Source organism: Sphaerodactylus townsendi, linkage group LG01, assembly GCF_021028975.2.
Source record: "Sphaerodactylus townsendi isolate TG3544 linkage group LG01, MPM_Stown_v2.3, whole genome shotgun sequence".
Lineage (NCBI taxonomy): Eukaryota > Metazoa > Chordata > Lepidosauria > Squamata > Sphaerodactylidae > Sphaerodactylus > Sphaerodactylus townsendi.
The window spans coordinates 33,286,366-33,308,807 of NC_059425.1; the positions used below are offsets into that span (position 1 = coordinate 33,286,366).

General features: G+C 45.0%; 1 protein-coding gene across 7 annotated transcripts in view; it reads left to right on the top strand.

The window, feature by feature from the left end:
• The window catches only part of MSRA (methionine sulfoxide reductase A), a 248,107-nt gene extending 226,301 nt beyond the window's left edge, over positions 1 to 21,806 (top strand). For 6 of the 7 annotated variants that reach the window (XM_048517276.1, XM_048517314.1, XM_048517284.1 and 3 more), the window contains one exon: positions 13,722 to 14,054. In XM_048517276.1, the coding sequence (XP_048373233.1) occupies positions 13,722 to 13,886 (165 nt within the window). In that variant the 3' untranslated portion in view covers positions 13,887 to 14,054. Of the gene's footprint in view, positions 1 to 13,721; positions 14,055 to 20,883 lie in introns of those variants that run through there. The other variant, XM_048517268.1, reaches the window with a different exon arrangement.
• The last annotated feature ends 636 nt before the right edge of the window (positions 21,807 to 22,442 follow it).

Here is a 22,442-nt window from a genome sequence, read left to right on the forward strand (position 1 = left end):
ATGGAAATAATACCAACTGGTAAAGAAGTTACTAGAACCAGGGGGCATTCATTGAAAATGCTGGGAGGAAGAATTAGGACTAATAAAAGGAAACACTTCTTCACGCAACGTGTGATTGGTGTTTGGAATATGCTGCCACAGGAGGTGGTGATGGCCACTAACCTGGATAGCTTTAAAAGGGGCTTGGACAGATTTATGGAGGAGAAGTCGATTTATGGCTACCAATCTTGATCCTCTTTGATCTGAGATTGCAAATGCCTTAACAGACCAGGTGCTCGGGAGCAACAACCGCAGAAGGCCATTGCTTTCACATCCTGCCTGTGAGCTCCCAAAGGCACCTGGTGGGCCACTGCGAGTAGCAGAGAGCTGGACTAGATGGACTCTGGTCTGATCCAGCTGGCTTGTTCTTATGTTCTTATGAAGGGAAAAGAAGGGACAAGGCAAGAGGAAGGGAAGAGGGGGATAGATGCCAATTGAAGAAGAGGAGGAGGAGGAGGAGGAGGAGGAGGAGTTTGGATTTATACCCCCACCTATCTCTCCTGTAAGGAGACTCAAGGTGGCTTACAAGTTCCTTTTCCTACCTCTCCCCACAACAGACACCTTGTGAGGTAAGTGGGGCTGAGAGAATTTCAGAGAGCTGTGACTAGCACAAGGTCACCCAGCAGGAATGTAGGAGTGTGGAAACACACCAGATAAACATCTGCTTAAGATGGAATGCTGTTGCTGTCCTCAGACACAGGCCTGGTGGAACATCTCCGTCTTACAAGCCGTGTGGAACTGAAGCAATTGTTATATGTAGATGATCTTGTCTTACTTGTCAAGAACTTGTCAAGAACTAACACTGGATTCAAACATTCAATCACAACCTTTGTAGACCATTGCAGAATTGAACTTCTAAAAATAAATGACGATAAATCCAAAATTATGGTATGTTCCAAATTGCTATAAAATCAAACTACATTTGGACAATTGGTGTACATAAATGCCAACATGTAAATGGATTTTGATATTTAGGAATAATTTTCCAATCAAGTCTACCATGGTTTGAACACATCAAATACCATTAAGTACAAAGTGAATTTAACACAACTGGCTTTAAAGAAAATTTTCTATGTTAAAAATGCTCACTGCTCTGTATTATTCCAGCATTTTTAAAAGCTTATAAGGCCTTGATATTACTTCATATGGCTCCCAAATTTGGTTTCTGGGTTCAACAGAGCAGTGTGAAAAACTACAATTAACCTTCTTTCGTAAATTATCAGCCCTTCCATTATGTATTGCTTCTGATGTAATACAACTTGAGCTTGTCCTTCCTAAAATGTTGGCATTGATATGGGAAACTGTTATAAATTATAAGGATCACTTAATAGTGCAAAGAATGTTCCAGTTTTTGCAGTGCTAGCAATATGGCAGTGAAGTTGGTTAAGATGGCACAGAGCAAAATTAAACAGGGTAATGTTCACCTGGTGAGTTAACTACCCAAACAACCCCACGAGGAAGTGTTCTCCAAAAAATTTAGGTTTTAAACCTACTGCTAATGCTGTTTTACTGTTGTATTTCCGCATGTTAACAGCCCCTAAACTGAGACGAGCATATATGATTGCACTCTGTAATGTACTCTCAACAGCCAAGATAAAGGGCCGTTATTCACCAGCTCCTTCAAGTCAAAAATACTATGCCTGTCAAATGAATGTACTCAATTCATCTGTTCATGTGGTTTTTTTGACTGTCCTAAATATGAAGCAGAAAGGAAAGTTTCTGACTAAACGGACAGTCAAATTTGCCCCTTTTCCTGATGTTGTGAAATTAAGGTTGCTTCTTCATAATCTAAATCAAAACTGTGTCGTAGATATGGCAAAAAATTTTTTTGCAGTTTGCTGTCAACGTTTTTAACAATGGGCGTATGGCCTATGGGCTGTTAAACTCAAATAAACGATGAACAATTCTACAGTGTTTCATCGGAGTGAATTTTAATCCTCATCCTGTTGAACATCTACATGAAACCTCTGGAAGAAGTCATCTGGAATGTGCAGTGAGGCGTTTGTTTATCGTGCTTTGATTGTGCATTCCTGCATGGCAGGGGGTTGGACTGGATGGCCCTTGGGGTCTCTTCCAACTCTATGATTCTATGAGATCACAACCCTCTTTGTTTCTCCTTTTCAGCTAACAGATGAGGCAGTGAATTTTCAGAACAGGTGCCCAGAACTGATAGTGTGATGGAAGACTAATATATGAAGCTGAATCCAGGCAGAATATAGGTTTTGTTAGTAGATAATTTAACAGATCATGATAGTGATATAAAGTATACTTTGGATAGGACCATACTATCCCTTAGAGCAGAAGTGGTCAGAAGGTAGTGATTGCTCATTCTCCAGGCAATTAAAAGTAACTCACTGCCCATTCTGCAGGCTGTAATCAGTTTCTGATTCTTCCCTTTAAAGGTACTGTAGTGGTTTCTCAGTTCTCTTTAACGCAGAGGAGAAGGAGGCACACACATACATGCACTTTTGCTCTGCATGAAGAAATTACAACACCAGTAACCTTTCCTATCTTCCTTTACTACTACTCCTTGATGCACATAAACTTATTCCAGACAGTAAAGGAGCATGCTATGTTGACTCTTCCCCTTGCATCAAAGCTGCTATTTCCTTCTACCAGGAAAAACAAGGTAACTATATACATTTTCTCCCTGCTGGGCAAGTTACAGTAGGGAAGAAGTGCTTTGGGAAAACAGCTAAGGAAAGATTTCCTCACCCAGGTCCCATAGAGCTGCTCTGAAATGCTGCCATTTTTGTACAAGTCTCCATTTTGTGACTGGCTTCAACCGCTAAGCCACCATTTTGTGACTGCCTCCATTCTCTGAGTCACCATTGACTGGTAGCTCCCAAAGCTCTTGAAAAAATGAAGTAGCTCCCGCTGCCCTCCTCTGTCTTAAAGACAGATTTGTAGTTTGGTAGTGCTGTTAAACCTTGCATTTCTTATGAAGGCCCTCATGGGATTTGTAGTTTAGAGGGTTATGGCGATCATCCTTAAATGGCTGCCCTTCCTCCAGGGCTCTGAACCAATCCTTTGGCTTCAGGAGTGTCAGCTTGGGCAGGTTTTTATTTGGATTTTAGTTAGTGTTTGGGGGTTGGCTTAGAGAAGAAACTTATTTTAGGGTGACAAAGAAGCATCCTTTTAAGGGGCTTTCATTCTTAACTGATGTATGTAGGTTCTGTGGAGAGGTGCTATGTGTAGGAAGACAGGAGCCTTGAACCTGTGGAGGTAGCTTGACTGGGAGAAGGGGAACCAAATCTCCCTTCAGTGTTTATTTACTTTACTTGAGAGCCAGTTTTAGTTTATAAGTTGGAGTAATCCACACAATAATAGTTACTCTACCAAGTACTTTATTTTCTGTTAAATGAACTTTTGTTCATCTTGATCTGTGCGTCGACTGTCAAGTCAAATTATTTATGAAAACAAGATCTCTGTTTACTTCACAAATGAGTACAGATTTGCTCTGGCAGGTTTCCAAATAAGAGACCTTTAGAGAGGTTATAGCTTACATTCTACCAGTCTTTTGATCAAAGGTTGTGTCCCCCTTTGTATTTGATTTTGGGGAGTTGGAGTGTAAAGAACCTATATGAGAGTTGGGGTGGGGGGAGGAACTGGACACAGGGGTGGAGCAAAAGGAAACTGCACCCGGGGCTTGCGCACCCCTTATACCCCTGCCGTGGCGCAGCCCGCCCCGCTCCAGAACACTTCTGCTCCGCCCCTTCACAGCCTGGCCACACCTCCGCCACAGCTCCACCTGGGGCGTCGTACCCCCCACCCCTTGGGTACTACACCACTGACTAGACATTCTTCAATTCAGAAGGCAGTTACTTCAGAGCCTCGCCCCCGTCTCCCTCACCTCATTGTTACCACAAGTGCCTTTCACCATCTTCAGTTGGTATACCAGTTGTGGCATCTGCTGAAAAAGAATAATCTTGCAACATGCTTTGGTAGACATGCTTTGTCAGTGTTTGTACTTTAAGGGAGAGAGGGATATGGTTGAAAGAACAGGTCCAGTGTTAGTCTAACGGATAGGAAAAACCAAAACAACTATCCTTTTGAAAGTAATGTTTACACTCAACTCTACAGTGTTATAGACAGAATTCTTGCTTAGGGTGCCATAGCCCCTTCTTGCTCCCTTGACAACAGAGAAAGGAATTCATCATAAGATAGATTTTCAGTTCCTTTATTTCCACTAGAAGAGCTCCTCTGCAGGGCCCTGTACCCTTTTGTTACCACAGGTCTGCTTCTGGTAGTTTAGCTTCAACTTTTGTCAACAGGAGGATATAAAATAGACCATAGAAGTCAGTGTCTGACCTCCTGTTCCCACTTGTTAGCTGCTATTACTACATTGCAGAGAAGTGAGTACATTTTGAAGTAGACTTATTTAAGATATTGGCTTGAGCAAGAAGGTTCCTTTTATCCTCAAGGAGAATGTAAGTGAGCTGTAGGTCAAAATTTAGCTGTCAGACTTGGCCTTTGGGTCTCCATCTGCGTCCCAATAGTTTGACATAAATGTGGAGAATGGGGGAAAAAAGGTCACCTTATTTCCATTTCTGTAAACCTAAACTTAACACTGCTAAGAGGCTCCAATCCAACCCTGACCCATCTAAGCACAGTAGCAGTTTACTGCTCTCCAACTCTCTGAGTTTCAGGACGGAGCAGAGATGCCTCTTGAAAACATCCTAAAGTTTGACACTCTGGCCAATGCAAACAACAGGCGTAAATGTGAAATGGCTGCATGTTCTTGGTTGGGAGACAGCCCACCACGTTCCCACTAGGCTTGAGCACCAATACAAAATACCAATAAAATTTGAGTTTGGGCTTTTTTAACCCAGACTTTTTGCCGAATAAAGCTGATATCCATTGGCTTTATCTGGCTGTTTCTGAAAAATATTCAGGTTTAAAAAACTGAACCCGAAATTTTACAGTTCTTTCCCTGCACCTCCCCCGGGGGTGGTGGTGGGGGGAGAGCTGTCTCTGCCAGTACTTTCCTGCAGGGCTTGGAAAGCAAGGGGGGAACGATCCTGCATGTAGGACTGAACTAGTTCAGCCCCACATGCATAATACAGCTCTGACAGTCAGGAAGTTCTTTCTAATGTTTAGGTGGAATCTCTTTTCCTCTACCTTGAATCCGTAACTCCGTGTCCTAGTCTCTGAGGCAGCAGAAAACAAGCTTGCTCCCTCTTTGACATGGCATCCCTTCAAATATTTAAACATAGCTATCATGTCCCCCCTTAACCTTCACTTCTCCAGACTAAACATCCCCAGCTCCCTAGGGTCTCTCTTGAAGCACTTGGAGACATGGGGAACCCAGCCTGCTGGATCAGACCAGAGTCCATCTAGTCCAGCATTCTGCTACTCGCAGTGGCCCACCAGGTGCCTTTGGGAGCTCACATGCAGGATGTGAAAGCAATGGCTTTCTGCTGCTGCTGCTCCTGAGCACCTGGTCTGCTAAGGCATTTGCAATCTGAGATCAAGGCGGGTCAAGATTGGTAGCCATAGATCGACTTCTCCTTGTTAAATCTGTCCAAGCCCTTTTAAAATATCTCTTCATAGGATATGGACTCCAGACCTTTTACCATTTTGGTTGCCCGCCTCTGGATATGTTCCAGCTTGTCAATATCCTTTAAATTGCAGTGCCCAGAACTGAACATTCAGGCGAGGTATGACCAGTGCAGAGTAGAATGGAAAGCCGGAAGAGTGGGAACTTCCCTGACCTTTTTAGGTTGACCATTCCACAATGGGGGGCACAAAGGTGAAGGCATGTATACAGGCAGTTGTTGATTTTGCCCATTTGCAGGTTTGTACCTGCAGAAGGCCCTGTCCAGATGAGTGGAGCTTTCATGGCAAAGCATACAGAGAGAGCTCATCCTCTTTTTGTTTGCTTCTTTTGACATTGGTCTACCTCTCCAAACATTTTTGTCTCCTCCCACAATGTGGGAATTGCTTCTTGTGTTCTGAAGTCATCTCTAAGAGAATTTTCCCTTCAGAAACAGTCAAAGACGTGAAATGGAACTGAGGAAATAGTGTAAAAAGACAATTAGCATTCAAGTGAGCTATTGGAGGTGGGGAGGCGACTGCACATGGACATTCTGTGTTGAATGTGTTATGTCTCAAAGAATCAGGAGTCGGAGGAACAAAACATGGTGCTTTATTTCAAAGCTGCTACTCACACATAGCCTAAAATCACTCTGCAGCTGTGCTCAATATAACACACCTACTGATTACCAATTCCAGTGCAACAGCTGCAGACTCTTAAAACAATACAGTACCTCACAATCAATACAATACATTACACCCCTTCCCCCTAACTCCTGTAATAATCTGGTGGGATTCTCTTTCGCTGAGATCGTCTCAGCTCCCGCTCTGGCTCCTGAGTCTGTGTTTGTTCCTGGTTCTGCAAAACAATTGGACCCTTTGCTGTTTCCTTATCCTGCATCTCCATCTGTGCCCTTAACGCCCCAGGTTCCTCTGGGACAATTGGACTATTTACTGCTTCCTCATCCTGCAGCTCCATCTGCCCCCTTAACGCCCTAGATTCGAGGACCTGGGGTTCCTGATCTACTGTTGGACCTGGCACTCTCTTCCTTACTTGGTCAACATGTCTGCGGATCACCCGCCCCTCTTCAGTTTCCACCCTATAAGACAAGGGCCCTGTCGGCTGCCTCACAACTGCTGGGACCCAACATGGACCTGCTCCATAATTTCGGACATACACCGTATCATCCCTATCAAATGTCCGAGGTGCTTTCAACACCTGATCTTCTTTCCATGGACGATCATCAACTGAATCGGGATGCATTCGGTCCAGCAACGTTGTAAGTTTCCGATTCATTAGCAACTCCGCAGGACTCCTCCCGGTGGCTGTGCACGGTGTTATGTGCTGTGTTAACAAAAAATTCGCCAACCGACGGTGCCAATCCCCCTCTACTATTCGCTGTAATGCATCCTTCGTTGTACGCACCATCCTTTCTGCCTGCCCATTCGTAGCCGGATGAAAAGGGGCCGAGGTAACCTGGCGAATAACACCATTGGCCAGGAATACGCTAAACTCCTTGGATACAAACGCTGTCCCATTATCCGATACCACCGTATCCGGGAGGCCATGGGTTGCAAATAACTTACGCAGTGCCCTAATAACTGTTTGTGATGTCATTGACATTACTGGCACTACTTCTAGCCATTTGGAATATGAGTCCACTACGATGAGAAACACCTGGCCTTGGAAAGGCCCTGCAAAATCAATATGTACCCTTGACCACGGTCTTTTTGTGGACTCCCATTGATAGGTAGGGGCCTGAGGTGGGGCAGGTCGCGTTATCTGACACTCCCTGCACCTGGCCACCCATTCTTCTATTTCACTATCCATCTTTGGCCACCACACATAACTACGGGCCAATGCCTTCATTCTCACTATTCCGGGGTGCCCTACATGTAAGGCCTCCAGCACCCTAATCCTTAAAGCTGCTGGGATCACTACTCTACCTCACAATCAATACAATACATTACAGAATGGCACCCCTATTTTGATTTTAACACGTGCATCTGCTTTAACACTTTCATCTGGTTCTCACTGAGATGGTCAACTTGTATAGATAACCATGTAGGGCCAGGGGCTCACAAATCCCTGGAGACACTCTAGTGTGAATATGGCTGACTTCCCAGTTGGGCACCAAAATATACTGAAGCATGGGCGATGCTTTCCTCCCCTTGTCCTTGCTGTGCTAAACTGGTTGCTGGCTTCGATTTTATATTCATCTTAAAGAATCTGAGCAGCGTCAGAGGAATCTTTGACAGAGTCGCAAGGAACCTCAAAAAGCTGAGAAGGCGCCCTAGGAATTCAGGCAGAGTGGAAGTCTGTTGGAGGAGGCTACCACATAAGTATTTGTGCTGGAGAACTAGCAACCTCAGGCAGTCAAAATAATACCAGTCATTTCCATGAGACCCAAGACTAAAAGCCCATGTTAAGAGCCAAATATTCCCAGCAGCCGCACATTGTGCAGTGTTAGGTAAAAGAGAGGGGAACTGGCTATAGCTGTTTACCCATGCAGATTAGACTTAAGTTGAGTTCCTCGTTTAAAGCTTTAAGTATCCAGGCATCGAAACAGCTCAGAGAGGCAAAGGACACAGGCCTTAGGATGTTGTGTAGAAAGGGACTTAAGCAGAAACACACATGCACAAACAGGCAGCAAGCCAAGGCGGTTAGTAGTTAAGAGTGGCAGACTTGCAGACACTAATCTGGAGAATCCGGTTAGATTCCGTGCTCTTCCACATGAAGCCTGCTGGGTATCTTGGGCTTGTTACAGTTCTCTCTGAACTCTCTCTGCCCCGCCTACCTGCCAAGGTGCCATTGGGGGAGTCACCGAGGAGGTGTTAATAAGCTTCTTTGTGATACAACACAGTGCTGGGGAGAAAATGCAGGTATAAAAACAAACTCTTCTATTTGGATCCATAAAAGGATGCTTCAGGGACAGATTCTGACCCAAATGGTAGATTTACGGCAAAATACTCCTTTCTTGGATGGCTTGAATGAGGTGACAGGGTAAGCCAGAGAGTAAGCCAGGTGTGACCTCTACCTGGATGAAGAGGTGGAGGGGAGAGTTCTGAGACCCGGGGGTATTTCCATATAAAGTAGCAAAGCAGAGATTTGTAGGCAGGTAGAGGGTATGCGTGGGAGCAGTCTGGGTTGCTTCAGTGATATGTGGCTTTGTCGGGCATTTTCAACAGTCTTTGTTGTGTCATTGGTACAGTCTGACCTATTTGTAGGGAATGTATATGCAAGTACAGTGCTTCCTTTGGTAGAATGCTAATGCAGCAGGATCCTTTTGTGGCTCAAGGCGCACTGAGAGGCCTTGATTAATGTTCTGAGGGCTGGCATCTGGAGAGGCCGCTGGAATGGCTGTTTTCCTCAATGAGCACAATGACATCAAGTGCCGTTTCTGCTTACTCGGCTGGCTCTTGGTTGTGGCGGTTGTCCAAAACTTATTTACTGGCCCATGCAGAGATAGAAATTAGAGAGCTGTCCCATTTCTGTGTGTGTGTGTGTGTGTGTGTGTGTGTGTGTGTGTGTGTGTGTGTGTGTGAGAGAGAGAGAGAGAGAGAGAGAGAGAGAGAGAGAGAGAGAGAGAGAGAGAGAGAGAGAGTTTAAGGTAAAAAATATCACTTCAGAATGCAGGTTGGGCTATCATGATCTGAACTGCTCCCCTCCCTCCCCTCCACAGACAACTGGCAAGTTGAGAAGAAAGCAAGACTAGAATCCTTCTCTTTGGCTTCCTAGTTTTTTGCAGATTTTGTTGCTATTGCTTATCGAAGCATTTATCCTGTGAGGTCCTATTTGGAATCCTAAGAGAGTACAGTGCAGATAGAGATTTAACCTTGTGGTAAGAACTGAGTTTTAAGTGGGGATGAAGACTAACGGTCCAAGCAAGGCCTTCAGGGAACGGGTGGGTTTTGAGGAAGAATTTGAAGGGAGAACCAGTAAGGCCAGCGATCAGCAAGGCCAGCTTGAGAGTGCCGTTGTGTCCACCAGTACATTTCCTGGTACGCACTTGCTTCTTCTTCAAAGCAAATCGTCAGTCCTGGCTTTTCTCCTTTTCACTGAGTCAAGGGCCTCTTCTTTGCACCTGCAGAAAGCACCTATTCTGCAAGAGTCATCTCTGTCATAGGATGCTTGTTTGAGACTCTCCCAATATTTTGTGATTGATCCCAGATCCCATGGTAGCCATTTTGTGATGTCACCCTTTCAGTGTTCTCCAGAAAATGCTCATAAGCTCAACAAGGTTGGGGATCGTGGTGCAGAAGTTTGGGGTGTAAGGTACAAGCATATGGGGATGAGAGGGAAAAAAATTCAGGAAATACTTTAGCTCAGTACCATATAATAGGGTTGACTCTCCAGACAAACACAAAATTGTGTCTATGATTGGTTACATCAGTAGTTAATTAAAGCTCGGACACTGGGCCTTTTGACTTTGTTTCCAATAATACTTTGTTTTCATCCACCTTGCAACAAAGAGAAAGATGTCCAGGAAGCCGCTTCAGAAACCAAAGTGGTAATGACTAAGGTTGCATTTCAGACCAGTTTTGCCAATAGTATAAATCCATTTCCCGTACTTCCTTGACCTAAAATTACATGCACACGCACGCACGCACAAACACGCACACACACAAGTTCACTTATGTAATTTTAGGTCAAGGAAGTATGGGAAATGTATAAAATAGTACACAATGTATAAAATAGTACACAAATGTATAAAAACAGTACACAATGTATAAAACAGTACACGGGGCGGGGGTAAGGCGCCGTGCCCTGGGCACACATCATTGCCATTGTGGGGAAAATTGCCTCCGCACCCCTGCCCCTGTGCCCCCCACTTACCTTTGTTTGAGTTTGTTGCTAAGAGTTTGCAGCTACCTTAGAAAAAGCAGCCTGGTGGGAACTACACTTCCCAGGAGACCTTGTGAGCCCCACAGGAGTCTGGGCTCTCCAGGTCTCCTGGGAAGTGTAGTTCCCATCAGGCTGCTTTTTCTAAGGTAGCTGCAAACTCTTAGCAGCAAACTCATGAATTGCTAGGACATCTACAGTACTAAGGTAAGTGTGGCGGGGCACTGTGGGGGGCGAGGGGTTGCAGGGGACAAGCACCATTTTGCCCCAGGTGCCATTCCCCCCCCCCCCCACGGCACTGATGCACAGGCACAATGTTCCAAATCCGACATGTTGAAAAAAGAAACGGTGCTCAGGGTGGAGACAGGACAGAGAATTACAAAGAAGAATGTGCACTTCTTTATGCACCAGGAGCACAAACAATCTCAGGATCCAGATTGCTGGATAAACCTCATTCCTTCCTTCCATGATTTTATGTGGCAGATCACAAAAAAAAAGAAACAAACACCCTGTGTAGATTCATTTGAGGTCAGAGTGTTCCACCCACTTGAATTGATCTCTTGAATTGATCTCTTGAATTGATCTCGGGAAGTTTGTAGTATCATTTCAGTGTTCTTGAGATCAGACTGTACCTCCTCAATGACTTCATGTTTGCACAGTGAGCTGAAGCTTCCAACTAGCCTGCCAGGTTGAGCTTGAGAACCTTCTGTTCTCTTCCTTTCAAGCCTGTGTATTTGTGACTATTATAGTGTGCTAACACTGGAGTGGTTACTTAGGACAGTGTTCAGCATAATCTCAGGGCCAAATCGTATGTTACAGGCTCCACATGGTGGACACATGGATGTTGTAATTAGTTCACTATACAGAGATTCAGGGAAATAATTAGGAATTGAAGGAGGAGGAGGAGGAGGGAGAGGGGGATGAGGAGGGGGAGGAGTTCTTGTTGTTTGGATTTATACCCCACCTTTCTCTCCTGTAAGGAGACTCAAGGTGGCTTACAAGCTCCTTTCCCTTCCTCTCCCCACAACAGACACCTTGGGAGGTAGGTGGGGCTGAGAGAGTTCCGAAGAACTGTGACTAGCCCAAGGTCACCCAGCAGGAATGTAAAAGCGCAGAAACTCATCTGGTTCACCAGATAAGCCTCTGCCACTCAAGTGGAAGAAGAAGAAGAGTTTGGATTTATATCCCCCCCCTTTCTCTCCTGCAGGAGACTCAAAGGGGCTTACAATCTCCTTGCCCTTCCCCCCTCACAACAAACACCCTGTGAGGTGGGTGGGGCTGAGAGAGCTCCGAGAAGCTGTGACTAGCCCAAGGTCACCCAGCTGGTGTGTGTGGGAGTGTACAGGCTAACCTGAATTCCCCAGATAAGCCTCCACAGCTCAGGCGGCAGAGCTGGGAATCAAACTCAGTTCCTCCAGATTAGAATCCACCTTTTACTGCTATAATCTGAAAAATCCTTTCAAGGCAATACTGTGTAAATATTTTTCTGGTTGACAACATAATAATAATAATTTCATGGTCACTTTAATGTGTACCTTTTCAATAAGATTACAAATAGCAAATAAATGCAGAGTTTAAGAACCAAATCAAGAGTTAACTTAAAAATCAGTGATATTTCATTGCCCTGCACAGGCTTGTTTTCTTATATACCTAACAGGAGCACAATAGATTATGTAGATTAGACAGGAAAAGTTGTCCAATTTGCATACTTCATCCGAGATGTAAGGTTTTATTATATGAAGAAAAAAAAGATGTTTTCTTCTTGTGCAAAGTATGTATCCTTGAAAATACTTTGTTGGTAGCTTACAGTCAGAATAGTCCTGACTACCCTGATCTCATCAGAGCTTGGAAGCTTAGCAGGGTTGGCTAATGGGAAGTCTGAATACTTGAATGGGAAGTCTGAAAAGAAGAAGACTGGGGGAAGTTAATGCCAAACCACCTTTGCTCCCCTTTTGCTTTGAAAACCTCATGGGAGTCATTTGTGTGTTGACAGCATACAGTTGTTATTAGATGACAGTCTACTTGCTTGGTGGACATCAGTGAGCGTTCGCAGGGATTCTCACACAGTTCAGCTCAGCGTCCCCTCGCAAGGAGAGCCGTCTTTTCCTTCCTCGCTGTGCCCCTTCTTCCCCACAAACTCAGCACATGCTGAGCGAGCATTTTCCATTGTGTGAAATTGCATACCAAAGGCTAAAAACGTACAGCGCCAGCACGGTGGCGGGAGGATGCGTGATCCTGGGTTTCTGTGTGAATCACCTTGCGATTAGTTTCCAGAATGAGTAGTTTTGTTATGGAAACATGCCCTCCTGTGGCAGGAGGCTGCTCAGCTTGGAGGTTGTTGCCTCTGTGGAAAAAAAAAATTACCTCATTACTGAGGAATAAGACCATACTGTGGAGAGGAGCATCTTCTGTAACACAGGAAGAGATTTTCTTTTGGCTAGACGTATCGACAAAATGATTCATAATAATGACCAATTCTGCCCACTCCTCCCCCACCCCTCCTTACCATAGTTCTTCCTACCTCTACTTGACTAATCACTTCCTTCTCCTCTTTTGTCCCCTTTCAATGCCCATTTCTTTCTCAATACGTCCTTGGCCTCTTCCAGTTCTCTCATTTGCGCTTCCAGGGTGACTCAGCTCTTCCCTATCCTCAGCGCTCCCTTGTCAAACTCTACCCATCCTTGCATTTTCCTGCCCCCTGACTACTTTGGATCTATGACGTCATCCCCAGGTGCATCCCTCTCTGACCACTGCAGAGGCTCTCCTCTGCTGCAGTGCTTGATTCCTCTGCTGCTAGAGTTTTTCACGTAGCCCTTATGCATGCAGGAAGGCTAGCAGCAGGAACAGCAGGCACAGCAGCATATGGAAGCCTTGACCGATGTCAGACAGAAGCGCGAGGGAAACGTTGCTGTAGAATTCAAGGCACTGTGTTTTTCTATCAGCTGAAAAAAAATATTTTCAGAAATTCACGGTCCGGGAGTCTTGGGCGGGGGTGGTGGTGGTGGTATACTAATGGCTACTATTAAACCTTTCTGTTGCACCTTCTGGAGCTGGCAAATGAGCAGCGCTTCCATTTGTCTGCATTTCTAATTATTCAGTAGCTCTGGAGGCAGTTCAGGCCGTTCATTTGGCGAGGGCGTTCTGAAACCAAGATGCAAACCTAATGCTTCCCCACTGAACGATACCTGTGGTCTTGGTTACCTGGTTTCTTATTTATCATCAGCCATGAGTGTAGCTCCTTAATGCAAATAGTTCCTAAGATGCTCTCTCTTCCCATTTTTCTTTTTTTTTCTTTTTTGGGCAGGTATTGACAGAGAACGGCTTCGGCCCAATCACAACTGAAATCCGAGAAGCTACCGAGTTCTACTATGCTGAAGATTACCACCAGCAGTATCTAAGCAAGCACCCCAGTGGCTATTGCGGACTTGGAGGCACTGGGATTTCTTGTTCCGTTGGCGGGGAGGAGTGAACTTGAGTTGTACAATAATGCTCGGCGCTTCTGTGCAAACTGTGAGGCGGAGGGGAAAAAGTGTTCTGGTTTTGTGCTACGGTTTTCCCGCTGTCTTCAGTGTGCTTGCCCACAGGCAGGTGCCATGGTTCCTTCCTATAAATAAAACCGTAGCTTTGTTTAAATGCAGCGAATTGGAATGCAACGCTTTTTGTGAATTGCACCACAGCAGATGGGGCGAATCATGTTTTTGAACGCTCTCCCACATCAAATTCCATAAATACAGGAGACAGCAGAGGAAGACTTAGCCTTCTGTGGTGCACTAGCTTTAGGAGATTTGTTTTTTAATCATGAAGAGGGGGGGGGGTCTCTGTGCCCCAGAATCCTAGCACCATCACTCTCCTCTCCCCTCCCATGTACTGACAGCAGTCTCTGTTAACTTAGGACAGTGGTGGCGAACCTATGGCACGGATGCCAGAGGTGGCACTCAGAGCCCTTTCTGTGGGCATGCGCAAACAAAGCCCCCCCTCCCCCCCCCGCATCTAGGCTGGCCTGGGCCGCTGGGCTCTATTATTAGCATTAAACCTAAGACTAAGTTTTGGGGAAGTAGTGTAGGTAACCCTGTTAAGCGCTGTTAAACCCCACTGATTTTCATGCAAAGAACAAAAGCACAATCCTTTACCTGGGAGTAAGCTCGGTTGCAGGCAATGGGGCTTGCTTCTGAGTAAACCCTCCTAGGGTTGTGATTCACCCGTTGGAAGAGATGCATGGTTGCTTCAAAGCAAAGCCACCGACTACCACTAAGCTTACTCCTGAGTAACACACGCCTCGGAGCCAACCTTTTTTTCTAAACTAAAACCTCAGTATTCAGATTAAATTGCCGTGTAGGCACTTTGCAACAAATAAGTGGGTTTTGGGTTGCAGTTTGGGCACTCAGTCTCAAAAAGGCTCGCCCTCACTGACTTAGGATCTGCCACCCAAACTGGACCCAGAGAAGGAGAAATTAGCTTTAAAAGGATTCCAGAAAGGAATAACACAGGATCTTGTGGCTCCTGTTTAACGTGGTGGATCTCAGTAGAGGTACCCCAAAATAAATTTACGAAAGAAAAAAGGGGAAAGTAATTGTAAACATGTGTGGCTATTGTATACAAAACAAAATAAAAAGAAATAAAAATGTAAAGAACGTACACTAAACATTCTGATTCTCTAAGTAATCACACATGCACACCGACAAGCGAGCACACATTTAAAAAAGGGAGGAAGCTGGAAAGTTTTAGGAAAGGGACACACAACCTTCAATCCAGGGCTTGAGGTCTGAAGAGGTCCACAGGCAGACACAACTGAGGTCCAAGAAGCAGAGCAAGGAGCCAGCTGAGCAAGAAGGAAAAAAATGTGAAGTACAGCAGGAGTTCTCAGAAGGAAGCCAGAGTGATGACCAGCAGAGTTTTGGGCGGGAAATCTGAGGAACCCCTTGTCAGATCTGGGGCCCCTTCTTCTATGGACAGAAGATCCCCAGATTAGGTGGGGGGCTGACCATTCCGACCTTGGGTTGGGCCAAGATGAAAAGGTCAAATCTCACTGGCTAATTTGAAGTGAACCGCGGTCAAACTTCGGTTAGAAAAAAATGGGGGAAATACCTTGACTGGGCTATTGTGAACCAAATCTGCATGCTCACAAAGAGGTTAGGCAAGGCAACATGATGAACTTACTTCAGTTAGGCCGAAGTGAGCCAAATCTGCACGGCCACAAAAGTCTGGGTGAGGGAAGATAGCTTCTGAAACAGGATGGTGGGCAAATTAACAAGTAAAAAATGGAAAAGAGGAACCGGGAGTTGGTTAATGAAATATCAGTATCCTTGGGCTGGGCATACACTTCTGGGATTTGTCAGGATATTGGGTGATGTCGCCAGTGCTGAAAAGCATTTTATTATTGGGGAATGACATGTCGCTGAGCTGGAGGAGATGGCACTTGTTCTGCCTTCCTTGAAGCAATACCCTTCCTCTTCACCCCTGGGAATTTCCAGTGTCATGCCGACCACAAGTGCCTCACGAGACTCCCCAAGTTTCAGATCCCCTGGCACTTACTTTTGTAATAGGCACTTTTACAGCCTAAGTCCAAAAGAAGAGAGGAACCCTACTATCGGGTCTCAGCTGGAAGAAGAAGAAGATGATGATGATGATTTTGGATTTATATTCCACCTTTCTCTGCTGTAAGGAGACTCAGGGTGACCTACAAGCTCCCTTCCCTCCCTCTTCCCACAACAGACACCTTGTAGGTGGGGATGAGAGAGCTCCGAAGAACTGTGACTAGACCAAGGTCACCCAGCAGGAATGTAGGAGTGCGGAAACACATCTGGTTCACCAGATAAGCCTCTGCCACTCAGTTGGAGGAGCGGGGAATCAAACCCAGTTCTCCAGATTAAAATCCACCCGCCCTTAATCACCACACCATGCTGGGTGGGGTCCTCACAAATGCATGTTGCTTACTTATCTACTAGATATACTTCTGGACTAGAATGGTAGGCGAAGGGAGCATAAAGATATATGCTCAGGAACAGGAGAAATGGAAGTAACTAAAAATATGAATTTGGAACAAACCTGGTGGGTGGGGAGGGGATCCACTGTGGGGATTTTGAGCACAGAAACAAACCTGGTGGATGGGGGTGGGGAATGGCTAATTATAATGTACACTTCCACACATGCCATTTCTCCATTCTCCATATCCTTCTCTCAATGTTGATTAAAAAAATAGCACCAGGGCTGCATTTGGCTGTGTCCTTAGCCCCTTATGTCTGTGCTAAAGTGTTGATCTCGGTATTTTTGTTATCACGATTGGAGAGTTTAATTTTAACAAAGGGAATCGTGAATAGAGGTGAGGTAGGTACAACCTAGCATGCTGCCTTCATAGCTGTGGTGCAAAGGTTTCTGTGGACCTCTTGAGAAAGGGGACTAGCTGGTGATCAATGTGAAAATCAAGAGTTTTGGTTTCTTTTGGGAGGCCTCGTGAAGGACTTGAAAGGATTTTCTGCAACGCAAAAGGATGCTCACGGTTTTCATTTTAAGCTTGTTCCACTCACAAGTGTTACTGCTATTAAACGCAGTCGTCAAAACTGAATTCTGGGAGCATTCTCTTCTTCCACCATTAGTTTTATTGGACTGGAAGGTGTATAATTGAATTACAGGAGGATTTCATTGTTCCTTAGCTGTAAGAGCAAGTCTCATTTGGGAAAGCAAAAGAAGGGTTAGCTCTACTGATCTCAGCTTTGGTCTGGATCAATAAGAAGGCTGCCTCAAATGTAACATGAAGCAGAGCTGCAAACTGCAAATGAAAGCGACCACGAGTTGCTATTTTGAATGCACAAACACCCAGGCAGAATTGCTAATTGACTAGCCCAGCGGATGAACAGGTTTGCATATTCTGGTGAGTAAACTTCCAGCACCCAATTTAATCGAATTCCCTGCAGGTCGGAGAATGTGGGACCAAGGGTATAAAACAAGTGACTAATTTCCACAGTGAGAGAATCTGGTCTGTATTCGGACCATAGTGGATAATATGTGTGACATATGTTGGACTAATCACTTATGACATCAGTGAACTAAGTTCCTAAGAGATACAGGGCCCAATTTGGTTCTGGAGCATGTGCAGAGGGGCTACTGCCTTTCCCACCAAACTGATTTCTGAGCTCAAACAGCCATAGGGGAGCTGGTTGTCCTGCTGTGGGGTTGTCAATCCCCCACTCAGGCAATAAAGCGCTTGGGAGGTTCAAAGGATTTTATTGAAGGCAAACCAGGAAAAAAAAAAAGGCAGTTCTGGTGAAAGCGCAAAAAAAAGCAGTTCTGGTGAAACAGTTGATAATATGGGGAGCTGTGTGGTTTCCGGGCTGTATGGCCGTGTTCTAGCAGCATTCTCTCCTGACTTTTCGCCTGCATCTGTGGCTGGCATCTTCAGAGGATCTGATAGTAGGAAAGCAAGTGGAGGGTATATACCTGTTGGAGTGTCCAAGGGGGGGGAAAGAACCATTGTCTGTTAACAAGTAAAGGTGCAATTAGCAAGCTAGATTTACATGTGTTCAGTGGTATCCACCCATTAGCATGTGAGTAACAATGAAGATAGCAAGGCCACTAGGTGAGGGCATCTGAATAGAAGTAGCTTGTCCTTTGTTCCCTTTGATTGTATTACTGTCTATAGTCGTTCTGTGTTTGGGTGGAGCTGATTAGTCACTGTCTTGATTCTAGTGTTTTTCAACACTGGTAGCCAAGTTTTGTTCGTTTTCATGGTTTCGTCCTTTCTGTTGAAATTGTCCATGTGCTTGTGGATTTCAAGTTGATAATATGGATAGCACGATCCCCACCCCTGCATGGGAACAACAGAGTTAGTAGTGACAAACCTGGAGGCTCTTCCCAGCCGCAAACCTTAAGGACAAAACTAGGAGATAATTAAACATGGCAACTTGACAGGGGCACCATGTGCTGGCCTCAGTATACATGCTATAGAGCCATGGCGGTGAACCTTTGGCACTCCAGATGGCCAATTGGCCATGCTGGCAGGGGCTGTTGGGAATTGTAGTCCATAACATCTGGAGTTCCAAAGGTTCGCCACCACTGCTATAGAGCAAAGAGGGGCCCCCATTGCCATTTCAGTTCAGAAAACAACATGGAAAGGAAAACTGAGGCCCCTCTTTCCCCTGCACTGATTTCCTGAGCCAAATTGGGCCTCAGGATTCTGGGGAACATTCATTCCCAATGTTACATGTGATTGCAAATCAGGTCAGGGATTCCCCACTCTGACCATTCCTACACATATCTAGTTCGGCCCTTAGAAGCCAAATCCTATTTGTGTGGCAAAATGTCTCAGGCATTGAGGAGAATAGAAGTCCTAGGTATGTGTGGGGAGACACATACATGCGTGGGGTGTCTTTAGTTCCTTTTCCCAGCCAACTTCCTGTCCTTCACACCTCTCAGGATATGCTGTGCAAGAAGAAAAGTAGAGCAGATTGCTGTTTTCCATTGAAGGTCTGTGTTGCAGGCCTTTCAACATAGATCTTTCTGAAAGGGGGCTTGTTATGAGTTTGTCCCTTCGTTGGCTATCTTGCTTGTATCCAGAACTGTGCTGCAAAATAATTCATTTCGTTTCCTCTGTACTCCCAGATCCACCTAGCCTTTACTTTCAGAGCTCTCCTTGAAGCTTGGGACCTCCCCTGGACCAAATAACCTTCTGCTTGGTCCAACCCACGATTGGCCCCTCTCTCTCATGAAATCGCCCTTCAGCCTAGCTCCTTTTTCATGATGTGTTTAGGCACAGTTCTCACCAAAAGCTGAAATTAAGGCAAGGCATTAATACGTGAACTAAAGGGATACTCTTCCCCTCTTTTACCCAGTGCAACCGGTTTAGTGCATGCGAAATGCTCCATGAAATCCATGCGGTCTGTGTCTGTAATGAGTTGGTTTGGTTGTGAACCACTCATCAATCAGCGAAACCCTTATTTTTCAGCCAATCTGTGCGTTCAAATGTTTGCCCTTGGACAGGTTGTAACACATAACTCCTTCCCTCCTACTAAGCCTCCACATTGTGCTTGGAATGCCTAGTTCCTATAGTAACAGAATGCATTGTGTAGAATATTATACCTCTGAATTGTTCTGTTGTTCACTGTCAAGGAAACCTGCACTAAATCTAATTTCCCAGGCATGGGGTGACAAGAGAGTGAAAGGGAGAAAGGTGTATAATAATGGCACTGGTTCTTTCCTCACACTGCTTTTACCTCCTTGGTTTGTACTTGTTTGAAGGGGAAGAGTGGCTTTCCCCCCTTTCAGCAAGAAGCCACCTTGGCAAAGAGAATACCAATTTCTCTGGAGTAATAACAATTTTAAGCTTCAAAGTCATCACAGTTTAACACAGAGGTATCAAAGTGTGTCTTTGGTGTTTGAATTGATTCAAGCATTTTGGTATCTCTTTCGTCTCTTACAGCTAAATCATTTTTTTTAATCAACTGAATTTTGAAATCAATAGATGGGAGTTCTACCCACTCGCCTGTCTAAGTCCACAATGTCTTCCCAAAGTATTAGAAAGATGTCATAAATTCTGAGACTCCTTTCCCATCCCTTTATCAGTCTTTGTTAGAACGAATTACTAGAGGCTTTTTATTATGCTAGAACAGGAGTCGGCAATCTTTAGCACCCAAAGGGCCATTTGACCCCGCCTCCCCAATCCCCGCCTTTGCCCCCGGCCTCCCTAAGCCCTGCCTTCAGCCAAGCGGGTGGGATAGACAGTGGTGGCAACGCCAACAACAGCAAGTTGCACTTGGGACGCAGCAAGCACGCCTCCTTTCCCTACCCCTCCTTCCTTCCTCCCTCTGGCATCCTTTCCTCTCCTTCCCAGGCGCCAGACGAGGGAAGGAGAGGAAAAGACGCTGGAGGGAGGCAGGAAGGAGGGGGTAGGGAAGGAGGCGTGCTCGCCACGGCCTGAGTGCAACTTGTCGTTGTTGGCACAACCGCTGCAGAGCCGCAGTACGAGGACGAAAGAGCCGCATGCGGCTCCGGAGCCGCGGGTTGCTGACCCCTGTGCTAGAAGAATAAGAACATTTATTGCACCAAAACCAAGACCTAGTCTACCTTGAAGTCTAAAACATCGCATGAGATTTCATAGGGCACATCCCACGTTACTGTATGCCAGAACTAAACAGTGAAAATTGTCTGGTTATGTATATAAGTACACACTCACGCACACACATCCAACAATGGAAGGCGGGGATTTTGCAAGACAAAACTTTTTCAAAAGCAATGAACGCATAATGAAATTGGAGATGCTGTATGTGACCAATTGACATAAATGGGATTCCATTACATGCCATTAAATTCATAGGTGGGTTCAGACACACCACTCACAATCAAGGCAAGAATGAAGTGTGCATCATACAGGAGAATATTACTGATCCTAGTGATATAACCACCGTAATGTCATAATTAAGGCTTGAAGACATTTTATCAGACTGTAAATAAAGTCCACTATTTCTTCCTCTTAGTTTCCTTTCCAGGTTTGGTCTGTTTCCTAATACAACCGACAGAGAAATATGAGTTTTTCAGCTTGGAAGACTTTTCAATTTACTTCTTGAGTGGGCTAAAGGAACTGTGGCGATGTCCTCTGAAGGTTGACCAAGATCAAGTTCTTTTTCTTTCCATGGGCTCCCTGTAGTTTCAACGTTCATGGGAGTAATTGTGTTCCATGTAATAGCTGTAATAAAGATTGATCCTTCACTTGCAATGATTGAATTGCTGCGAAGATACCTACAATATCCTTTCCGTACTGCAGGTGGCCATTTCTGTATTGGTTCATTTCATCTGCAGGTTCTGATATCTTTTTCCACACCAATTTGCCACTTTTAGTTTTATACCATACATAAGAAGAGGTTAAAAGCCTGCTTGAGTGAACTTGGGGGATTGTGAACTTCCTTACTGTTCAATGATGTAAGGGTCCCCATTAAAATTTTACGTATTTTTGTCTTCCAGCCAGCCTCACCTTGCAGGCCATTAGTGTTGACGTTCTTCTTGAGCAATCTCACCAATTCCCAAAGAGCTTCCTCTGGGTTGTCTTAAGTAAACAGTCGTGTTCTCACTCCAAGCCAAGCCAGCTTTTCCAACTTGTCCTCAGCCAGTTTTTAAAGCTTATCTAGGGCTGCAAAAGCAGATTCACAAGGAACTGAAAAGAAGCTTCTTTTATCTTCAAGAAATATTCCACAGTCCATCTTCTGTATTTCTTTGGAAACTGTAGCAATGCATGTATTTTCAAACCAGCTGTGGATTTGGCTGTCTCTCCATTTTATTTATCATCCGTTCGGTTGCTTGTCTTGCACTCTTGCTCTCCAATATGTAGGTTAAGGATCTAAATAGCTAAAGCAGTAGGTTGTCTCATCTTTTCTTTCCTTGTAGCCTTTGCACCTCATGCAAAGAAGAAGAGTTGGTTTTTTCTCCTGCTATTTTCTCCTGTAAGGAGTCTCAAAGTGGCTTGCAATTGCCTTCCTTTCCTCTCCCCACAACAAGCACCTTGAGAAGTAGGTGGTGCTGAGAGAGTGTGAATAAAACTGTGACTAGCCCAAGGTCACCCAGCAGGCTTCATGTGGAGGAGCGGGGAAAACAAACCAGTTAACCAGATAAGAGTCAGTCACTAATGTGAAGGAGTGAGGAATCAAACACAGTTCTCCAGATCAGAGTCCACTGCTCTTAACCACTACACTACACTACACCAAGTGGAGATATAACCAAACAACCCAACATGGGCCTTTTCTGAACAAGTAATTTAAAATGTTTCCAGGACTCGGATTGACAACTCTGGCCTGGGAAATTCTTGGAGATTTGGGTGTGATCTGAGAAGACAGTTCACCAAGAATCCATGGTATACCATAGAGTTTGCCATTTTCTCCAGGGAACTAACCTCTGTCGTCTGGAGGTCAGTTGTCTGGAGGCTGGCAAACCTAAACTAACCAGTGAATTGTCTTATTGAAGAAAAATAATCTACATGTACATCATGGATGAAGTACAACACAGCCCCTAACATTTAACTCCAAGTCAAACGTTTATTAAAACC